This window comes from Xiphias gladius, chromosome 17, assembly GCF_016859285.1.
Source record: "Xiphias gladius isolate SHS-SW01 ecotype Sanya breed wild chromosome 17, ASM1685928v1, whole genome shotgun sequence".
Classification (NCBI taxonomy): Eukaryota; Metazoa; Chordata; class Actinopteri; order Istiophoriformes; family Xiphiidae; genus Xiphias; species Xiphias gladius.
Window position 1 is genome coordinate 23,371,364 of NC_053416.1, and position 18,179 is coordinate 23,389,542.

General features: G+C 45.3%; 1 protein-coding gene across 1 annotated transcript in view; it reads left to right on the forward strand.

The window, feature by feature from the left end:
- The window catches only part of auts2a (activator of transcription and developmental regulator AUTS2 a), a 327,408-nt gene extending 309,880 nt beyond the window's left edge, over positions 1-17,528 (forward strand). Inside the window, exons 7-19 of the mRNA XM_040150804.1 lie at positions 4,177-4,750; positions 6,135-6,433; positions 7,828-8,066; positions 9,118-9,162; positions 10,488-10,583; positions 10,688-10,759; positions 11,157-11,186; positions 12,002-12,073; positions 12,794-12,935; positions 13,875-13,955; positions 14,061-14,144; positions 14,390-14,642; positions 14,915-17,528. Coding sequence (XP_040006738.1) covers positions 4,177-4,750; positions 6,135-6,433; positions 7,828-8,066; positions 9,118-9,162; positions 10,488-10,583; positions 10,688-10,759; positions 11,157-11,186; positions 12,002-12,073; positions 12,794-12,935; positions 13,875-13,955; positions 14,061-14,144; positions 14,390-14,642; positions 14,915-16,142 — 3,215 coding nt within the window. The 3' untranslated portion in view covers positions 16,143-17,528. The remainder of the gene's footprint in view (positions 1-4,176; positions 4,751-6,134; positions 6,434-7,827; positions 8,067-9,117; positions 9,163-10,487; positions 10,584-10,687; positions 10,760-11,156; positions 11,187-12,001; positions 12,074-12,793; positions 12,936-13,874; positions 13,956-14,060; positions 14,145-14,389; positions 14,643-14,914) is intronic.
- Positions 17,529-18,179: the final 651 nt, after the last annotated feature.

Here is an 18,179-nt window from a genome sequence, read left to right on the forward strand (position 1 = left end):
TTTCGTGTTTTGATAGCTGACAAGCTAAGACGTGAGTCACCACTGCCACCCATTACTATGGAATGTGTCATTGGTGTCTTTGCTTTTATATCAGAACCTTTTGTTCACACCTTGTTGCTTGGGGAAAAACATATGACGATATCTTACGATAGCTGGCACATCCAGAAAGTAGTCATACCGAACCATTTTAGAAAAAGTAGGATTAGGCCGCCAACACAGAAGTAACAGTGGGTTTGGTAAATTAATTTTATTAGCTGGAAATATAACTTTTGTTTTTTATGAGAAAGAATTTACTTTTTGTACATTTAAAGTTTCGCTTTAAAGCACATTTTGCAGATGATAATTACATTCTGATTGCATTCTGATTAATCTGAAAACTGAGTCAGTTTATAGGAAATCTATAGGATCTTTTAGTTGGCCATACAGCAGCCTAATTGCTGAAGCACTAGCAGGTGTGTCAGGCTCAACCCTCACGACATTTCACCTCTGCTCAGCAAATAACTGTGACTTACACACAGAAGTCGTGGCTCAGCTGTCAGTCTCGTGGCTGCTGCTGTGTGTTAAGTTGTTGGTTTTGTGTGATTGGAGCTATGTGACCCCTGCCTGGATGAAATCCCATTAATGAGTGTCAGGGTTTAGAATGTGTTGAGGCGCTATTTTGAGGAGGATAGGTCAGAAGCTTGGGATGTCGCAGAGGCCCTTGTAGCCATCCATTTGCCATTTATCTCCAGGCCCAGATGTAGGTTGTCATATCCACCCACACTCACATGAGAGAGAGAGAGAAAAAATAGAGAGATTAGTTTTGGCTCGAGTTGGGCACTAATGTATTTTTCAAACGGACAGGTGCGGAGCTGCCAGTTGCGCCTTTAAAAGATGATGATGTTGCTGCTTGTTTGTTAATCAATTATATGGGCTAGGTTGTATCTAGTAATGACATTGAAATATAATATGCTCCATTAATCCACTTATGTACTGCAGTAATGACCTAAAACCATATTAAACAACCTAATGTTGTGCATCTCACTTTGCCAGGCCCTCTGTCACTAACTCTGCGGATCATAGCATAGTTCAAAGATTGGTTCAAAGATCTGAGCCATTTGTCTCTCATATGGCTGCACCAATCCAAATGTCTTGCTGATGAAGGACCATTAACCAACCAATACACAGGCCTTTTAACCATGCAGTCTCAATGTGATATTAGCGGCACATTAAAAAATGCTAATAGTAAATACAGCTGCATGACGCTAATGAGCTGTGGTCCACTGTAAGACAGTAACGACAAAGGTGAAAAACAGATAAAGAGAGAGGCCTGCATACCAATTAACTGATGTCTTATTGCAGTTTTAAAAACATTTTTACAGGGCAGAGTTCTTTCATCTACATTTGTCATACTGTGTTACATTTTCATGTTATCATATTAGATTCAGTTCAGCCAGATCAGAGTTGGGGCCTATTTAATGATTTCATGCTACAGTGTAGCTTTAACCATGTGTGAGATACAAATCAGGAGTGGTGGTGTGTACAGCTAATAGACTGTGAACAGTAGGAGATGGCTCACCCTGGGATGATGGGTTATCCCTCTAAGCCCCTCGCTGGGTCCCCGACATCCAGCCTTAATAACTGGCTTTCCTGCACGCAAACACACCCAGCTGACCCTCACAAAAACCCTCCTAGCCCCCTTTACTTCTTAGATCTTGCCTCTAGTTTTTGCCTCCCTAACTAACCCCCCCCCCCCACCCACAGGGCCCATTCTCTATTCTAACGCTCCACCAAGCAGCATGTGCTAGTTAGAAACCACAATAGTACTGAAACGTTGAGAAGCAGCAGGCTTAGACATTTTGAGTAAACCAAGTGGGAATTGCGCTTATTTGTTTCCAGGGATAAAGAAGACTGACAAATGAACCCTCCCGGGAGGGAAATTGGTGTATACTCCTCTTTTCCTCACATCACCTGGCCCTGGAGTCTTCATTATGACCAGAATAGACACCTTCTTTTTAGCATGTTAGCACATTCTCAAAACAAGCCGTGGACCTCAGGGACTCAGAGGTGCAGCAGGAGACTTGAGAATTGGGAATTTCTCCTCTCCCGTCTGCCGCGGTGGAGTTGTTTGCCAGCAGCAGTCTCTCTTGACCGGTAATAGCATTTGTAAGTGGAGAAGACTGACATGGATGAGGGAGATGGATTTAATGGCTGCTGGGCTTTCTTGTTCATTGATGCATGTGAGGGTTGAACATGGATTTGTTTTGTGTGAAGACTGCCAAAGAAGAGATATAGTTTCTGTGTAAGGGTTAGTTAGCTTTGAAGACTGACACCTCTCTGCATGACGTGGAGACTTTTCGTTATTGTGCTTGCCCAAAGACAGCTAACAGACTATTACAAAAACACTTCAACCTGGCAAAGCGTGCCTTTTGTCTCATGACGGGCTGGCAGATGTCCCAGTAAGCTCACCCACTCAGAGCAGTAGTCAATAGCTGTTATTGTTGATATTGATTGCGATCTTGCACTAGGAATTACCTCCTCTGACCCTTAAGTACAACATCACGTGCACCTGTGGCTGCTATTACTTCGCCTAGCATTTTAATGCTAATTGGTGGAGGTTTTTGTAGAGCCCTGTTGGCTCAGCCTGCTCCCGCTGGAGTTGGTCAAGAGGGAGTAGTGTGTCAGTGAGATTGAAGCCTGCAGTGACAGGCTGCAGCTCCTCAGAGCAGGCTGCTGCCTCGTCCCGGGGGAGCTGGGTCCCATCTACACCTCTTTGGCAGGTAAAGGATTCAGCCGGCTTCGCTAAGGGGGAGGAGGAGCCCTTGCTTCTGCCCCTAACCCCCCTGAGGCCTGGGGAGAGTTAATTACAGTTTATGTATGCACTGTCATCCCCCATGAGCCTCTCTGCCTCTGGAGCAGCTAAGCTGACTGCTGGTTTCTGAGCACTTTGTTCTGTAGAAAGAAGTCCCTGCAGAGAAATACCCTGGATGGAGCTTATTAGCTTTTGTTCTGTGTGACTTCAACATTGTACAGCAGTCGTTTTTCATTATTTGGATTAATTCACACTTGGACGTAATAGAGTCCACCCAGGGCTTCTAATGGCAGGTAATTGCTGGGTTTTTTGGCAATTACTGAAAGTCCATAAAACTAATCCTCATCTTATCAGACAGCAAGCTAAATGCACTGCCATCCTTCACGCTACATGCAAAAGTGAATTCATGAATGCAGTGTTGTTATCCTGCAGTGTCCTTTAATATGCACTAACAGTCATTACTCTCAAGCTAGGTAGCATGAGGTAAAGAACAACCAAGAGTGTTTCCAAACATAAATACTATGTAAGCGGAATTGTGTAGTTTTTTTTCTGGTCTTGGATAAAGTAACTTCTTCGGGAGAGGTGAAAGAGAAGAAAAGCAACAGCAACCCCACATTTGTCAACTATGCAGACGTACATACAAATATGCACACTGCACAATTCAGTTACAGTTTGTTCTATAGATCTCTAACACAAGTTGTCAGTGGTAGATACATGCAAAAATGTCTCATTAACACATCTGACCAGAATGCATTTTATTTGTCCTGTCGCTGGAAGTTCTGTCATCCAAAAAAAATGTACCTTGTGTACGATTACAAACTGATTTAGTCTGAACTAGAAAAACATATTTCAGCTGTGCAGTTTCTCCCTAGGGATGGTGTTAAAGGCTGTGTGAAAGGGCCTGGGAAGGAATCGGTGCTTGTGCTGGCAACACTGCAAACCCCAGCAGGGTGTGTCAGTATAAGAAAGAAGAATATATAAAAATGTGTGTGCCAGTTTGTGGGGCTGTCTGTCAGCTCAAAGCGCACACATTAACACAGCAGAAGAAATGGCAGTTATAAACACAAGAGTCTATAAAGGCCTGCAGCTCACACACAACATCTTTGTTAGAGCTGAAGATGTTCATCTGCTGTGTTCATTTGCCTGATCATTGTGGTCACATATGCAGCCAAAGAGCTGAGGATCTGTGTGTAGGTATATCAGAAAGCCCTGATCTTGTAGGGTGTCCATTGCAATCACCAATATATTAGTGAAAATGAATGTATATCTTTCTGCTGTTTTTAACGTTTTGTTCAAACGGACCACCAGCTTGAAAAAATAAGACTTGTTATTGGAGATGCAGTTTTTTTTTTTACACAGTTTTTCTCTTTTTTTTTCTTACACAGTTCCAGATTTTAGCATCGATGTGCTCTCCACCAATGGCAGCCAGGAGCCTCACGGCCCAGGCCTCCTCAAGGTGTCAGGCCTAGAGCGCAGTCAAGAGAGGAGCCAGGAGAGCTGCAGGGACCCCCAACCACCTGCATCCAGCACCCCCAATCAGCCTTTGCCCCCCCAAGACCTCCCCCTTTCCCAGACACAGCCCCAGCCGTCTGTTCCCCGGCCCCTGTCCCCTCATTGGACCCAGGCCAACGGCCCTACACAGGCTCCGGCCTCGACCCAACTTCCACCACGTTCAGAGGCTCTCCCCAGGCCTCAGACGCCCGCAGCCCTGCCTCTCGCCCAGGGCCAAGAGCCCTCGCCGCCCCCCCCTCCCCGGCCCCAGCACCAGCACCAGCCTGAATTGCTGTCTCTTCCCCGGCCACCACCGACGCCCAGTCTTCACCCACATCCACCATCGCCTGCCCTCCCAACCCACCACCCTCACCAACAGCATCCCAGTCAGGCAGGGCCCCACCGGCCCCCATCACGCTGCCATCCCCGGCCCCTTTCTGCCTACAGCCTCAACCTCAACGGTCACAGGTAAGGCTAATATCAGACAACCTCACACATCGACAGATCAGTTTATTGCAAAAAACATTCGTGTCTCTCGTGTCCTCGTGCGTTCTAATGCAGAAAATTGCATGTGGTGCAGTACAGACAAAAGCTCAACATTCATACACACTATTCATACGTACTTGAAAATACTAGAATATCTCTTGAGCTGAAAGTATGCATGATGCCCCATCAGTATGTAAATTGCTGTCAGGTGGAGCGTTAAGTCCCCGAGCCAAACAGCGGCACCGATTATTAACAGCGAAATAAAAGGGCCACACTACTCCCTTTATTAGCCACCCACATTGTCATCGGGGCTCTGTACAGATTCCAGCCCTCATTAGTTATACTAGCAGTGTGTGCGATAGTTTAGTACAACCTTGAATCAGTACCATACTGTTATTTTATTGATTAGAGGATATTTGTGCATGAAAACAGGAAGCAAATGGGCCCAAAGTTGTAATATTCTGTCTAGATAAAATTGAATTCTTCAGAGGGCCATTAAAGTTATTAATAATCCTCAGTGGAACTCCGCTTTGTACGTTCAAATACACCATCATCCCGGTAATTTTTCATGTAATTAAAAATAACAATGGAGCTAGTGCAAAGCTAAGTTTAGTATGTTCTGTCCTATATCTGTTGAAGTGCTGAGGCCTATGAGACTCTTCATTAATTTAAGACTCCAGGACTTCAGCATAGCTCCTTCAGAACCCACTCAGTCCCAACAACAGCTCTGCCTCGCAGGCTCTTAGGACTTGGCTTTGCCTCCCACTCTTTGTGCCAGCCCTGCCAGTCTGCCAGTGCGCCAACAGGACCTGGCACCCGCTGTGAATAATCATGGCCGGGGCCCACAGTGAAGAGTGAGCGCTGCAAATGAGCTTTTAGGCTTAGTGCATGGAGCTGTGGAGACGCAGGCTCTGTGGCTACCCCCGGGGAAAACCCACACACACTACAAAAGACTGTTTGCTTACACATGCATACACACCCTCTCTCCCTCTCATCCCATTTCCGATGCACATGTTCACTACCTGGCTCTAGAGGAAGTGCCTTAACAGGAGCTGTTCAAAGACAGATGCTCGTTCTGTTATGCTTGCCAGCGGTGGTTTATTTGCATCTGAGGGTGCTTCGAATGTGGTGTTTTCGCGGATCATGTTTGCCCTGGATTTTGTGAAGCATAAGAGAGAAGTAAGGAGGCGTTTGTAAATGGAGGACAGTTGAGGTGTGAAAACACTGTGCTGGGAATTGAACATCGGAGCAGATGGAGATTAGGGGATGTGGAGGAAAGAGTGTTAATTTTGACCGATCATGCCTGGCTTAACCTGGCTCCTCTCTCTATGTGTCTACAGTTTCTTTTCTCTCTCTCTTTTTACAGCAGCAGCAGGAGCAGCACCCCAGGAACCAAGCCCCACGGGCCCCCTGGTCCATCCTTTCACCTCCCCCACCACCCACCTCCTCCCGCTGCGGCCGCAACAGCAGCAGCCTCCAACTTCCCCCTGCCCTTGGTGGCTAACCAGAGCACTCCCCACAACTTCCCCCCTGCCTTGCAGGCCTCGCCACACCCACATCACCCCAATATGTTCGCTCCTCCAGCAGCCTTGCCTCCACCACCACCACTGACATCTAGCACCCTGCCAGTACCTGGACATCCTGCTGCTGGGAGTGCCTACTCAGGTAAGCATCACAGGCTGCTGGCAGAAGTCCCCACAGCCCCCCTAAGTGGTGTGGCAGAGCGCTGCACATTTGGCCGACGACGTAACATAAGTCCCTTATTTTAGCCAGTTGGTGCATCGGGACTGTAGGCAGAACGGGGCGAGACATATGAGAGTAAACAAGGAATCATTTCAGAGCAGCATTTGATTTTAAAGCATTTGAGATGTGGAGATGGACAGACAGAATGTTACTCCACTAATTATTTAAAGAAACAAGCAATTGAGTCCAACATCATCCACATGTACTCTATGCCTGGGGTTTCGTGTGTTTATACTCTTGCGGACAGTTCAAGTTCACACCGTCTGTCATGCTCGGAGTGATCGATTCTCACACACCAGTAATATCCACCAGCAAGTCAGGCCACATAGCAAAAGCGATTACAGACCCCATGCACATTTCCAAGCAGTGCTGTCAAGCTAAATGTCAGGGTCAGTGTGGGGGGAGGAGGGGGGACTCGCCTTTAGCAGTGTTCCAAGACCTTCCATTTTCCCCTGGAGTGGTGTTCACGTGCGGGAAATCAATTTTAGTCAATATGGAACAGAGCGAGCTGGATTTTGTTCAAAAGATACTAATGAAATTTTTATGAAGAGAAAATTCCGGCCACCCTCCCAGCCCAATAAATCCTGAAATGAATGCAGAAAATACTGTAGTGAGTCACCGTGGAATAGGGAGGATAAGGTTACTCTGGAGGAGACATAATCTCTCAAGGCAGGTTTCTTAAATTCAGAAGAAAAGCCAGTGATTACTTGAAATCCATTCTTTCTCCACTGGTTGCGCAGAGGTTATTAGAACAACAGATGTTGTTCTCTCAGAGGGGCTGTAGCACAGCATTTGACAATTCCAGCAGTCAGACAGTTCTAATCATCCTGAGCCTTGCTTAAATTTAAAATGACATGCTGATAATCACAGTCATTTCCTGGTTGTTTTTTTTTTTTCCCCGTCATATAACTTTGGCATGGCTTCCTATTGGATGACATAAACAGCTTGAGGGGCCTTTGAGGGGCCTCCAGCAGGACCTGGCGAAATGAGGAATACTTTAATTTCACTGTATATAAATGAACTAGAATATGTCTTAATCAGAGACACATAAATAAAAAGTCTAATTATAGTCTTTCTTTCAGAGTTGAACTTTTCATGTACAGCCTAGACAAAGTTTTGATTGGAAAAACGGTCTACCCTGACAAATCCTCACCATATGGAGGTCCCTGGGAGAAAAGCTTACATAATGGCTTCTGAGGCCATTAAGTATGTATTCAGAGTCTGTTGTGTAAAAATGCTTGAGAACTCTTGACAGTCACCCTTCCCTCATCAACAAACCAAGTCCTAATCCTGCCCTCTTGTTTCTACTTCTCCAGAACAAGACCTTCTTCGCCAGGAGCTCAACACCCGTTTCCTGGCCTCCCAAAGCGCCGACCGCGGCGCCTCGCTGGGCCCTCCGCCCTACCTGCGCACCGAGTTCCACCAGCACCAGCACCAGCACCAGCATCAGCACCAACACACCCACCAGCACACCCACCAGCACACCTTCACGCCCTTCCCCCACGCCATCATGCCCACCCCAGCACCGCCTATGGTGCGTACCCCTGCCAGAAATGTGAGGATAAGTAGAACGCAGCTGTGTGGGGTTGGAGAGGGTGGAGGGGGTCAATGGGGGGAAAAAAAAGATAGCAGAAAGTTTTTTTTTATGTCTTCTAATAAGGAATTTTAAATGTGTAGAGGAGTTGGCCGGCATAGCACTGAAAGTGTTTTCACTTTGTGGGTGTGAGAGTGAAGATTTTACACAGTTTGACTTGTGTCTGAGCGGCACACTGTAGGGACGTGAGTTTCTGCAGCAGCCTTTCAATGATGAACATGTGTGTTCAACCACACCACAATGATGCCTTTATTCTCCCAGAAAGCCTTTCTAGTGTTTTCTCTGGCATACTCTTGGACTCCAGACTTGAGAACCGTTATTTTATAAGTTGGCAATAACTCACCCAAAGCATGTTAACTTCAGAGCCAGCTTTCAGAACATAATATACTTAATTCATTCTGAATTTAATGACATCATTTGGTCCTGTTTGGGGGGGGTTTATTACTGGCAAATGCCTTGTGTTAAGAGCCCTGCTGTTTGTTGGGGGAGACCACAGGCAATGGGTGGCTAGACCTAAAACTCACACAAACACACACACATTGGTAACTGCCTGGCCCACAGAGGGCTTGCTTGGCTCTGATGATACCTCAAAGGCAGCATGGCGAGGCCTCTGACAGCTAATGAGGCCATAAAAAGGCTCTTAATGGCTGCAGTGTTTAGTCTTGACTGGGGAAATATTCGCCCTGAGCCTGTCCTGCACCACTAAAAGGAGACCAAATGAAACACAGAGCCCATGCTAGTTTACAAGGTCTTTGGACGATCATGAAAAGGGGAGCATGAAAACAATCTGGCTCGGGGAGAGGTTGAACTTTGATCCTCGTCTGACATCTTACACCTTGAATCATAATCTCCATCTGTAAGCATGTTCTTAGTTTTAACATACAGATGTGTTTTGTGTTGGCCTGAAATGACCCTGAAAGAAGCCAGTCTCAACCCTGTGACAGTATACATGTGTAGGTTATCGTGTCTTTTCTACATATTTGTACTTAGCTCTGTTTCATTTCTCCTACAGTTTGACAAATACCCAACAAAAGTTGACCCCTTCTACAGACACAGTGTGAGTTTCCCTACTGCGTACTATCTGTCTGCAGAGCAGTTTGCTTGCCCATTATACCATTCCAGCCCATGCCAGTTGGTGTTGTAGCTCTGTCTGTGGCTGTGTGTCTCTGTGTGTCTCTGTGTGTCTCTGTGTGTCTCTGTGTGTGTGTGTGTGTGTGTGTGTGTGTGTGTGTGTGTGCGTGTGTGTGTGTGTGGTGCATTCCATAAACTGTTTCAATCCCTTCTTAATGGATACTGTAAGCATCCTAGCTCTACCATTTCACCCGTCAGCCTCGGCAAATGTTGTGGTTAATGTAACAATGCTGGATTCTCAGACCTTGGAGCACAACATTTATTGTGCGTGCATGTAACGATGGAATTATTGTGCATAGAAATTAAAACAGAAAGAGACTGTGGCTGCATTACAGAGGAGACTGCGTTATTGCCATAGGAATACTATATCTTTATCTTGCTTACTACTCTTCATTTGTATTTGTCTGCTAACAGCAGCGGCTTGCTTATTATTACTCACTTACCCTCCTGCCATGTTTGGTGAAGCTTCCACACACCTGCTGTGTGTGCCTGCATAAGAATGCTTTTTCTTCAAACTGTCCCTCAGAGCTGAGATGAAGAGTTTAATATAAGAAAAAAGTATTATAAGTACATAAGTATTTGTATTCAGATCAACCCTGGGCCTATATAAAAACCATTCAGCCACAACATGAAAAGCGCTAACTGGTTATAATGTTGTGGCTGATCGGTGTAGTGACGTCTGAAATCGTGATGCACAGGGAAACACAAGTTGCATTTCCAACCTTCCAGCATTGCCTCAACAGTTTCTGATAATTCATCCTGGCTTTAAAAACTTTTGTTACAGCATCCATGATAAAAGCAATGCAAGCATGCATGTTGAAAATGAAAAAATTCTCTCTTTCCACTGGGGCTAATATGACTGACAAGAACAAATTCTACAGACTAGTTGATCCCATATGTTTCTCATCTGGATAACTGCATAATGGATGCCTTGAGCCCTTGTTTGGTTTACATGCATTTTGCTGGCATTATAACATTCTAGTTTTCATATCAAAGGAGTGTTTTGCCTTATGTAAACCCACCGGGAATGAACAGGGAATATTTTCTAAACTCACAGTTTTTGAAACATGCAGGCAATCATTAGTAATTTTCCCCATCTAAGCAGTCTTTGAAAATTCTGATTGAATGTTGCTCATCTGTCACTCTAACCCGTTTGTTCCATCTCCTCCTCGGCCTCATAAAGCTGTTGTACTGCATCTCATTGACGGAGCGAACCATCCTCACACCTCCTCTCCCTCTTTTCTCCGTCAGCTCTTCCACTCCTACCCACCGGCCATGTCTGGCCTTCCCCCCGTCATCCCTCCGACCGGGCCCTTCGGCTCGCTGCAGGGCGCCTTTCAGCCCAAGGTAAAACGCACGTTGACACCAGCGCACACAGCCACGGATAGACAAACTGAAAACCGGAGTTATTTACAGAGAATCTTGTTTTGTCTCTGTCTGGTGCTCTCTAGACCTCTAATCCACTGGATGTGTCCACAAGACCTGGAGCAGTCCCACACACATTCTTACAGAAGGACCCCAGGGTAAGAGCACATACACACTAACACATAACACTCGCAGCGTAGAGGCAACTTTTAGACTCTGTATATCTTACATAAGCCTTCGAGTCATCAGATGAAGGTTTTCAACACCAAATTATGTCACGGTAAAGAATTCATACGCAGCCAGTTAGTGGACAACAGACTGTCTGCTAATGTGTTCCTGCCTTCCTCTCAGCTGCCATATTTTGTCTGTTATTTGTATGCAGAGGGAAACCTGTTTAACAAACATGAATTAATTACTCCTGAAATGCTTGATTTTAAAGGGAAATTTTATTATTTCTATTTGGTGCATAATAAATGCTACACACAGACACTACTTAGAACCAGCTTGATTGAAAGCAAAGCAACTCACTTCTTTTCCTCCCTCTCCCGCCTGTAGCTAACAGATCCATTTCGGCCCATTCTCAGGGTGAGTACTCACCCCCTACCGTGTCTCAGTCTCTTGCACCCTCACACACATACACACTCACACTAATAGCCATGATGCCTTAAAGGGTATTTGCGAGTTAATAGCGCCTTTCTTTAAACGAGAGCTGATTGTACTAGTTCACACCACAACAAAGCTCAATTTGGAGATCAGTGGATCCTCGGCATGCAGAAATGGAATTGTTAGCCTTTCAACATACATAGCATGACAGTCTGGCCACTTCTAAACAAGGCCATTCAAGGCCAAATCACCATCAAAGACCATATCATTCAATAATAAGTGATCCAAGGTGCTACACGGTGCTTTGCAATATCTAAGTACCTCTTTCTAAGTATGTCTTTTTCACGTGACTTGACTATGTAAATAAATCAGGAAATTGCTGTGTTAATATGCTGTGCTCATGTCATCTGACCATTCAAGATGATTGTATGATGGCAAATTTGATGTGTGAGGGTTAAAAAGTTATGTAAATTGAAAGTATAGCCATATATCCCTTAAATGTGGGTCTAAAATACCTTGGAAATCAGACTTAGGCTGATGTGAGGAACCCATATTTGCCTTTTCAAGTATGTCCCTATTATTAGGTTCCAAGTTGAATATACCAGAGCTTTCACAAAAAATATATATATTTTATATATATATTTTTTGTAATGATTAACAGATTGAAATGCTAAACACTTTGCCACACAGTTACCCATGAATGTGTAGATTGGAAAGTGTAATATCCTAAACTTGTATCTGTCATTCACATAAAAGAGTAAATTTGTGACGACATAATTTTTGTCTTGGGTTTACAGAAACCAGGGAAGTGGTGCGCCATGCATGTCCATATCGCCTGGCAGATATACCACCACCAGCAGAAAGTGAAGGTGAGGACTCATCTGACTCCTCTCTCTCTCTCTGCATTGTATCAAATCTAGTATTGACACAGTGTAAAGTTAGATGTGTTGCAGTTTCATTCTACAGTGTAAACAGAATCTCTAAAGTGTACTGTTTTTACAGTTAGTTTACTAGAAATCAATATTACTGTTTTACTGTATATTAACAGAAATTGATGCAACTTGTGTACCATGCAAAGACAATCAACCTGCAAACCTGAAAAATCTTCAGGAGAATTTGGCTGCATCAGTTCATTAAGTATATTCCTGAATAACAAGTCCTTCAAAAAGCAGCCATCTTTTCCTTTTGTCTATTCTGTTTCTTGCATCAGTGCTTCTCTTCTGAATTAGAATTCCTTTGGTGGAAAGATTATTGTAAAGACACAAGCTGACCTTCGTGACAGCAATTCTGCTGTTGCACTGAGTACAAGTCACTTTACAAAATACTGTTGAAATAATTATAATGACAAGTCATTTCAATTGCATGGCTCCTGCAGTGATGACCGTGATCATTTCTTGAGGTTATAATGATGGGTCTATTAACCTGTGTGTAAACTGCCAGTCAGAGATACTCAGGTTTGATTCCTGTAACATCTCGCAGTGTATCCTCGAGCCCAACTCCTACAGTAGTCGCTTACACAGAGATATCTTTATGGCAGTGTGTAAAGGGGTTTTACATGTGTTTCTCTCCGTCGCTCTGGCGTCTTCTAGCAGCAGATGCAGGTCGACCCTCACAAGCTAGACTTTGGCCTCAAGCCTGAGTTCCTGAGTCGACCTCCAGGCCCTGGCCTCTTTGGTGCCATCCATCACCCCAGCGACTTGGCACGGCCCGCCACGCTCTTCTCCGCTGCAGGTAAGTGTCTCTGATCTCTGAGTAGAAAGACTGATTGATGGTTAACAACAGTAACCTCTGACATACAGCAGCAGTCGGTCAGTTCCTGCTGTTCAGAGCGCGCTTCCGTCCGTTCATGTTATTGTTTCTGAGTTCAGCTCTGAACAGTCCGAGACAGCACAATCAACAGAAATTCTGCACAACTTGGAACAAATTCAAACTTTCACCTCATGATGGATTTGGAGGAGAATTTAAGGGTCATTCGAAAAGGGGACAAGAATGTCGGAACCAATTTTTGCTGCGAACTGTCAAGAAGATGTTGAGATAATTGAATGTACAAGTGAAGATTTTGACCCGCTGTTGGCGCTAGATTAAAAGTCAAGGGATTGCCAAAGTCAGTAGGCTTCATCCCCTGGGGACCTTGAATGCCTGTACAAAGTTTTAGTTTGTTTTCAAGATATCTAAGTCTGGACTAAAGCAGGTGTGGAATGACCAACTCACATTGCTGTCTGGAGAGCCACACCACTAGTATGGCTCAAAACTGATAACAGTACATCGACAGATATTCCTATTCTGCCTAAATACACAACATATACAACAACAATTTTTCATAAGGTTCTCTTAAATTTTTTTCTTTTTTGTAAAGAATTTTGACATAGATATGTACTGAGTGGGCCATTTTACAGATCAAAGTAAACTTGTGAATGCTCTCTAGAGGATAAACCATGCAACTGTGACACTCCTTCCAAACTACCTCAAACGTATCTTTCATATCAGACAAAAGGATTTATGGGTCAGGCGAAGGTTCTAGATTTTTTTTTTTTTTTTTTTGCTCAAACTACAGTTTAAAAGAATAATTTGAGAATAAACTTGAATGCAAAATTTACACATATGTTCGGTAATATCAGAGTCAGTGGTTGATCACTGTTTCCGTGATACCTGCTGTCTCTCCCTCCTCAGGTCCTACACACCCAGCAGCAGGTCCCTTCGGCCATCCACCCCACCATCCTGGAAACTTCCTCACCCCAGCATCTCACTTAGGTAAGCGGATTCTTCAGTTCCATTTTTCTCAGTCTCCCTCTGAAAAACGGAAAGTTAAGATGCTGATTGATTGTCTGCATGGTAACATGTTGTGTCTCCCACCAGAACCTTTCACTAGGCCTGCATCATTTGGAGGACTGGGATCTCTCAGTTCATCAGCCTTCGGAGGACTGGGAAATCCAGCACTAAGTGAGTTTCAGCCTCATGAATGATACTGTTGGTTTTTCTACTGTCACTCACTGTTACTGCAAAACAATCACTACAGTTGGAATAAGCCTTTCATGTTTACCGTTTGTAATGTTCCATATCTAGTGAGTATTGTTACTCAGGCTGTATGAGAACATGAACAGAATAGAATTAAGATACTGACACACCAGAGCAAGATGTCGAGATACGCATTTAACTTGCGTCCTGCCGTACTTTTCCACGTGTTGAATCCCTAACAGCGGCCAACTCAGTATTCGGCCATAAAGATGGCCCCAACGCACAACAGCACTTCAACAGCAGCAGTAACAGCGGCCACCAGGAGCCGTGGAACCGCCTGCACCGCACGCCGCCCTCCTTTCCCACACCGCCACCTTGGCTGAAACCTGGAGACTCTGAGAGGAGCACCTCAGTCAGCTCGCACGAGAGGGACCGAGACTCTGACAAGCGGGACTCGTTGGTCAGTAAAGACGACAAGGACAGGTGGGTGCAGTACAGCAGAATGTAGCTGCCAAAAATACCATGACTCCTGTTTACTTCATTTCAAGAACATTGAGATTGATGAACTGGGGTTTGAGTCCACTTTTGGATTTGTTAGCGTTTTACTTTTCTTTGTTGTGATGTAATGCAATACTTTGTATTCTGCATTTTTTAGCTTAGAGTTTTAATTTGGATTAAAATGGAAAGATTGTCACAGTTAGACTTTTCAAGAAAAGTTATCGGTACTGATATGGGGACTTTTGTTGTATTTCTAGGGACTCTGTAGAGAAGCGTCACCTGAGCCATCCATCACCAGTTCCCGTCAACCCCATTAGCCTCCTTGGCCACAGTCGGCCTCCTGAGCACCACAGGAACCACTTGCCCCCTGCCTCTGGAGAACCTCAGAGGGACAAGGAGAACAAGGCAAAAGACAGGGAGAGGGACCACTCAGAGTCCTGGAAAGACAATGGCACGGACGACCACAAGCTTAAAGACCAGCACAGTGACAAGGACACACCTGTCATCCATGACAGCCGAGTGTCAGAGGACAAAGTGTCCAACAGGGGGACGGCGTCGCCCTACATCCGGCAGACCAGCCTAGAACGTCCCAACAGCGGCCTGAGCAGGGAGGTCCTGGAGAAGAAGGTAGAGCTGCCGTACGAGCACCAGAAGAAGAACAGTGAAGTGAAAGTGAAGGAGGAGAGGAAGGAGGAGCAGGATGGAGCTACAGAGAGGCAAAGTGAGCACCCAGCACAGGCACCCTCCACGCCAAACCTCCACCCCCCCTCCTCCATGCCTGTGCCCATGGGCATGGCTGGTGTCCACCCCATCAACAGCATCAGCAGTCTGGAGAGAACTCGAGTGGTGGCACCCTTCATGGGTATCAGCCCCATCCCAGGAGCTGACAGGTTCCCCTACCCTGCCTTCCACTGGGACCCAATGAGGGACCCCTACAGGGGCCTGGACATTCACAGACGGGACCCTTTGGCCAGGGACCTGCTGCTAAGAAATGACCCTCTGCACCGGCTTGCAGCGCCACGCCTCTATGAGGCCGAGCGCTCCTACAGGGACCGTGAGCCTCATGACTTTAATCGTGACCATGCCCACCCTCTGGCCCTGGAGCAGAGGAGGGAGCAGGAGCGCGCCCAGCTGGAGGAGCGCGACCGCCTCAACATGCTCAGAGAGGACTACGAGCATGGGCGCCTCCACCCCACAATGCACCATCCCGCCCTTGACGGACACCTCCCCCACCCCGCCCCGGGCCTCATGGCCCCCGGACTCCCGGGCATGCACTTCTCCAGGGTCAGCCCCTCGGCTGCAGCAGCTGCGGCCACGGCCCATCAGAATGGTATCCTGAACAAAACACCGCCCACCGCCTCTCTGAGTGCCCCACCCCCACTCATCCCCACACTGGGTGCCCGGCCGGGCTCACCCAGACGGACTACTCCCCTGGCCACAGATATCAGAGACAGGCCAGCTCACAAAGACATCGAGGCACGGTGAGGTGAGCCTCGGCAGACTCAGTGCCCCTTCAGCCCTGTGCCTCACTAACACTGAACTCACACCAAGCACTTAGCTTTGGGCAAAGCAAGACTGTAATATAGCTGTGAATAACTTATGTGGGCAAAGTCATGCCCACACAATGAATTGTTTTTGTATAAAACTACAAAGAGACAATAATCATGGAACAAAAAAATACATTTTTTAATTTCTTTTTTTCCAGTTTGGTCCAGCTTTTTGTGTTCATTCTTTCTCTTGTACAGCAAAGTGACGTGGAGTAAGAATGAACCACTTTGGAATGTACAGGTACCTAATCACTGACAGCAAAGTGTGTAGATAATGTGTACAGTCGCTGTGCTCACTCTGTATGGATTAAAAATCATGGTACAAATATGCAAAAGGGTGTTTTGAAAGCTTTACTTTGAACAAATGTAAACAGAGGAGTATTAAGGTTGGTGATCCAGAATGTGCTTTTTGCAATTTCCTTTTTTGTTTCTTTTGGTCCACGCAGCTGATTAGCATTGTACCAGAGATCCCATATTCAACTATGCAACAAATGCCTGGGCTCCCTTTCTGAAAGCTGGCCTTCTCACCACTACTGACTGTGCACCAAGAAAGGACAACAAGCTGTATTCTCTCCACAACTCAGACTTGACAAACACCGGGTCCCTGCAGCCAGAAACGAGCTTTAACTGATCCATGCAGCAATTTGGATTAAACAAAAAGGTAGTGTTTTGAGAATTACTGCTGATCAAATAGAATTCATTGTGGTGACAATCCTAGAAACAGCTGATGGAAGTACTGCATTTCAAATTATTTTAAATGTTAAAAGCCAGCAGCACAAATGTTAAACCCCCCCCCCCCCCCCCCCCAATTCTTCCTTCACTCAGTTACCACCCGTCTTGTTCTGGGGAGAATGCAGCACATTAAACACCACGACAGCACATTAGCCCTATTGAAGGAGTGTAAAGTACATGTTTTGGAAATAGGTTCTATTGGTCAAACAGTGTATTAAAGTGCTTTCCTAAGTTGTTGTACCTACAAAATCAAAAGACAAAAAAGCAAGTCTAAACTATGGACAGTTTGTTTTTAACAAGCAGAGATCTATTTTAGTAGTCCACTGAAGGTTTAGTTGTGCGCTTCAAACTCTGTGATATCATGTTGTGCAGTGTTTTTTAATCCAACATAAAAATGTCCACCGGAGCCATAGTGGTTAGTTGATGCATATTTCAAAAAGATTGTTAAATGAGAAACTTTTTTTGCTGTTTACCATGTACAGGGAAAAAAATTAAGTCTTTCTAGATCATGTACAAAAATGAGAAAAAATGAAGCGACTGAATCTTCAGCATGCTCCTCATTTAAACTTGTGTTATGTAAATTGTGCCATGTTATTAAAAAATGTGTACTAACCCTGTCTTGGGGCTTTAATACCTCTACCTACATGCACCGAACTGAGTAAACAGGCCTTTTTTTTTTTTTTTTTTTTCAACATTGGACTCCCATGGTTGATAAACTACCTTGGGTACAGCTCACACTTGCTTCCTAAGTATTTCAAGTGCTATTGATCGTGCAGTTTTAAAGTAGCTATAAAGATTTTATCTCTTGATACAGTCACCTCTGATCAGGTCATCATCACCTGAAGAGCCACAAGATGAAAATTTCCTCAGCTGTCAAATCTCTGCTGTTCCAGCAGTTGCCGGCTCACAAGACAATTGCGTGGTAACAGTTAAAACCGCAGAAACATCGCGCATCACATCAGCTTCCTGCACAAACCTGGGCCTGTGCTTGGTTCAATAACAGTACTTTAAGCACCAGCAGCCTTCACTGCTGAATCATGGCACGGCACTTGTGTATTCATCAGCGATTGCAAGCATTATTGACATTCCCATTACATTGAATAACCACAGCATTCAGGCACCCTTCTCTGATTGATGTTTAGCACCGAAGTACCCAGGTCATGCATCAGTCAATCGCTGGCTCAGATCAGTTACTGGTGGGAAATGTGGGTTGCCCGTTGTCTCTCCTGCCAACTCAGTGCCT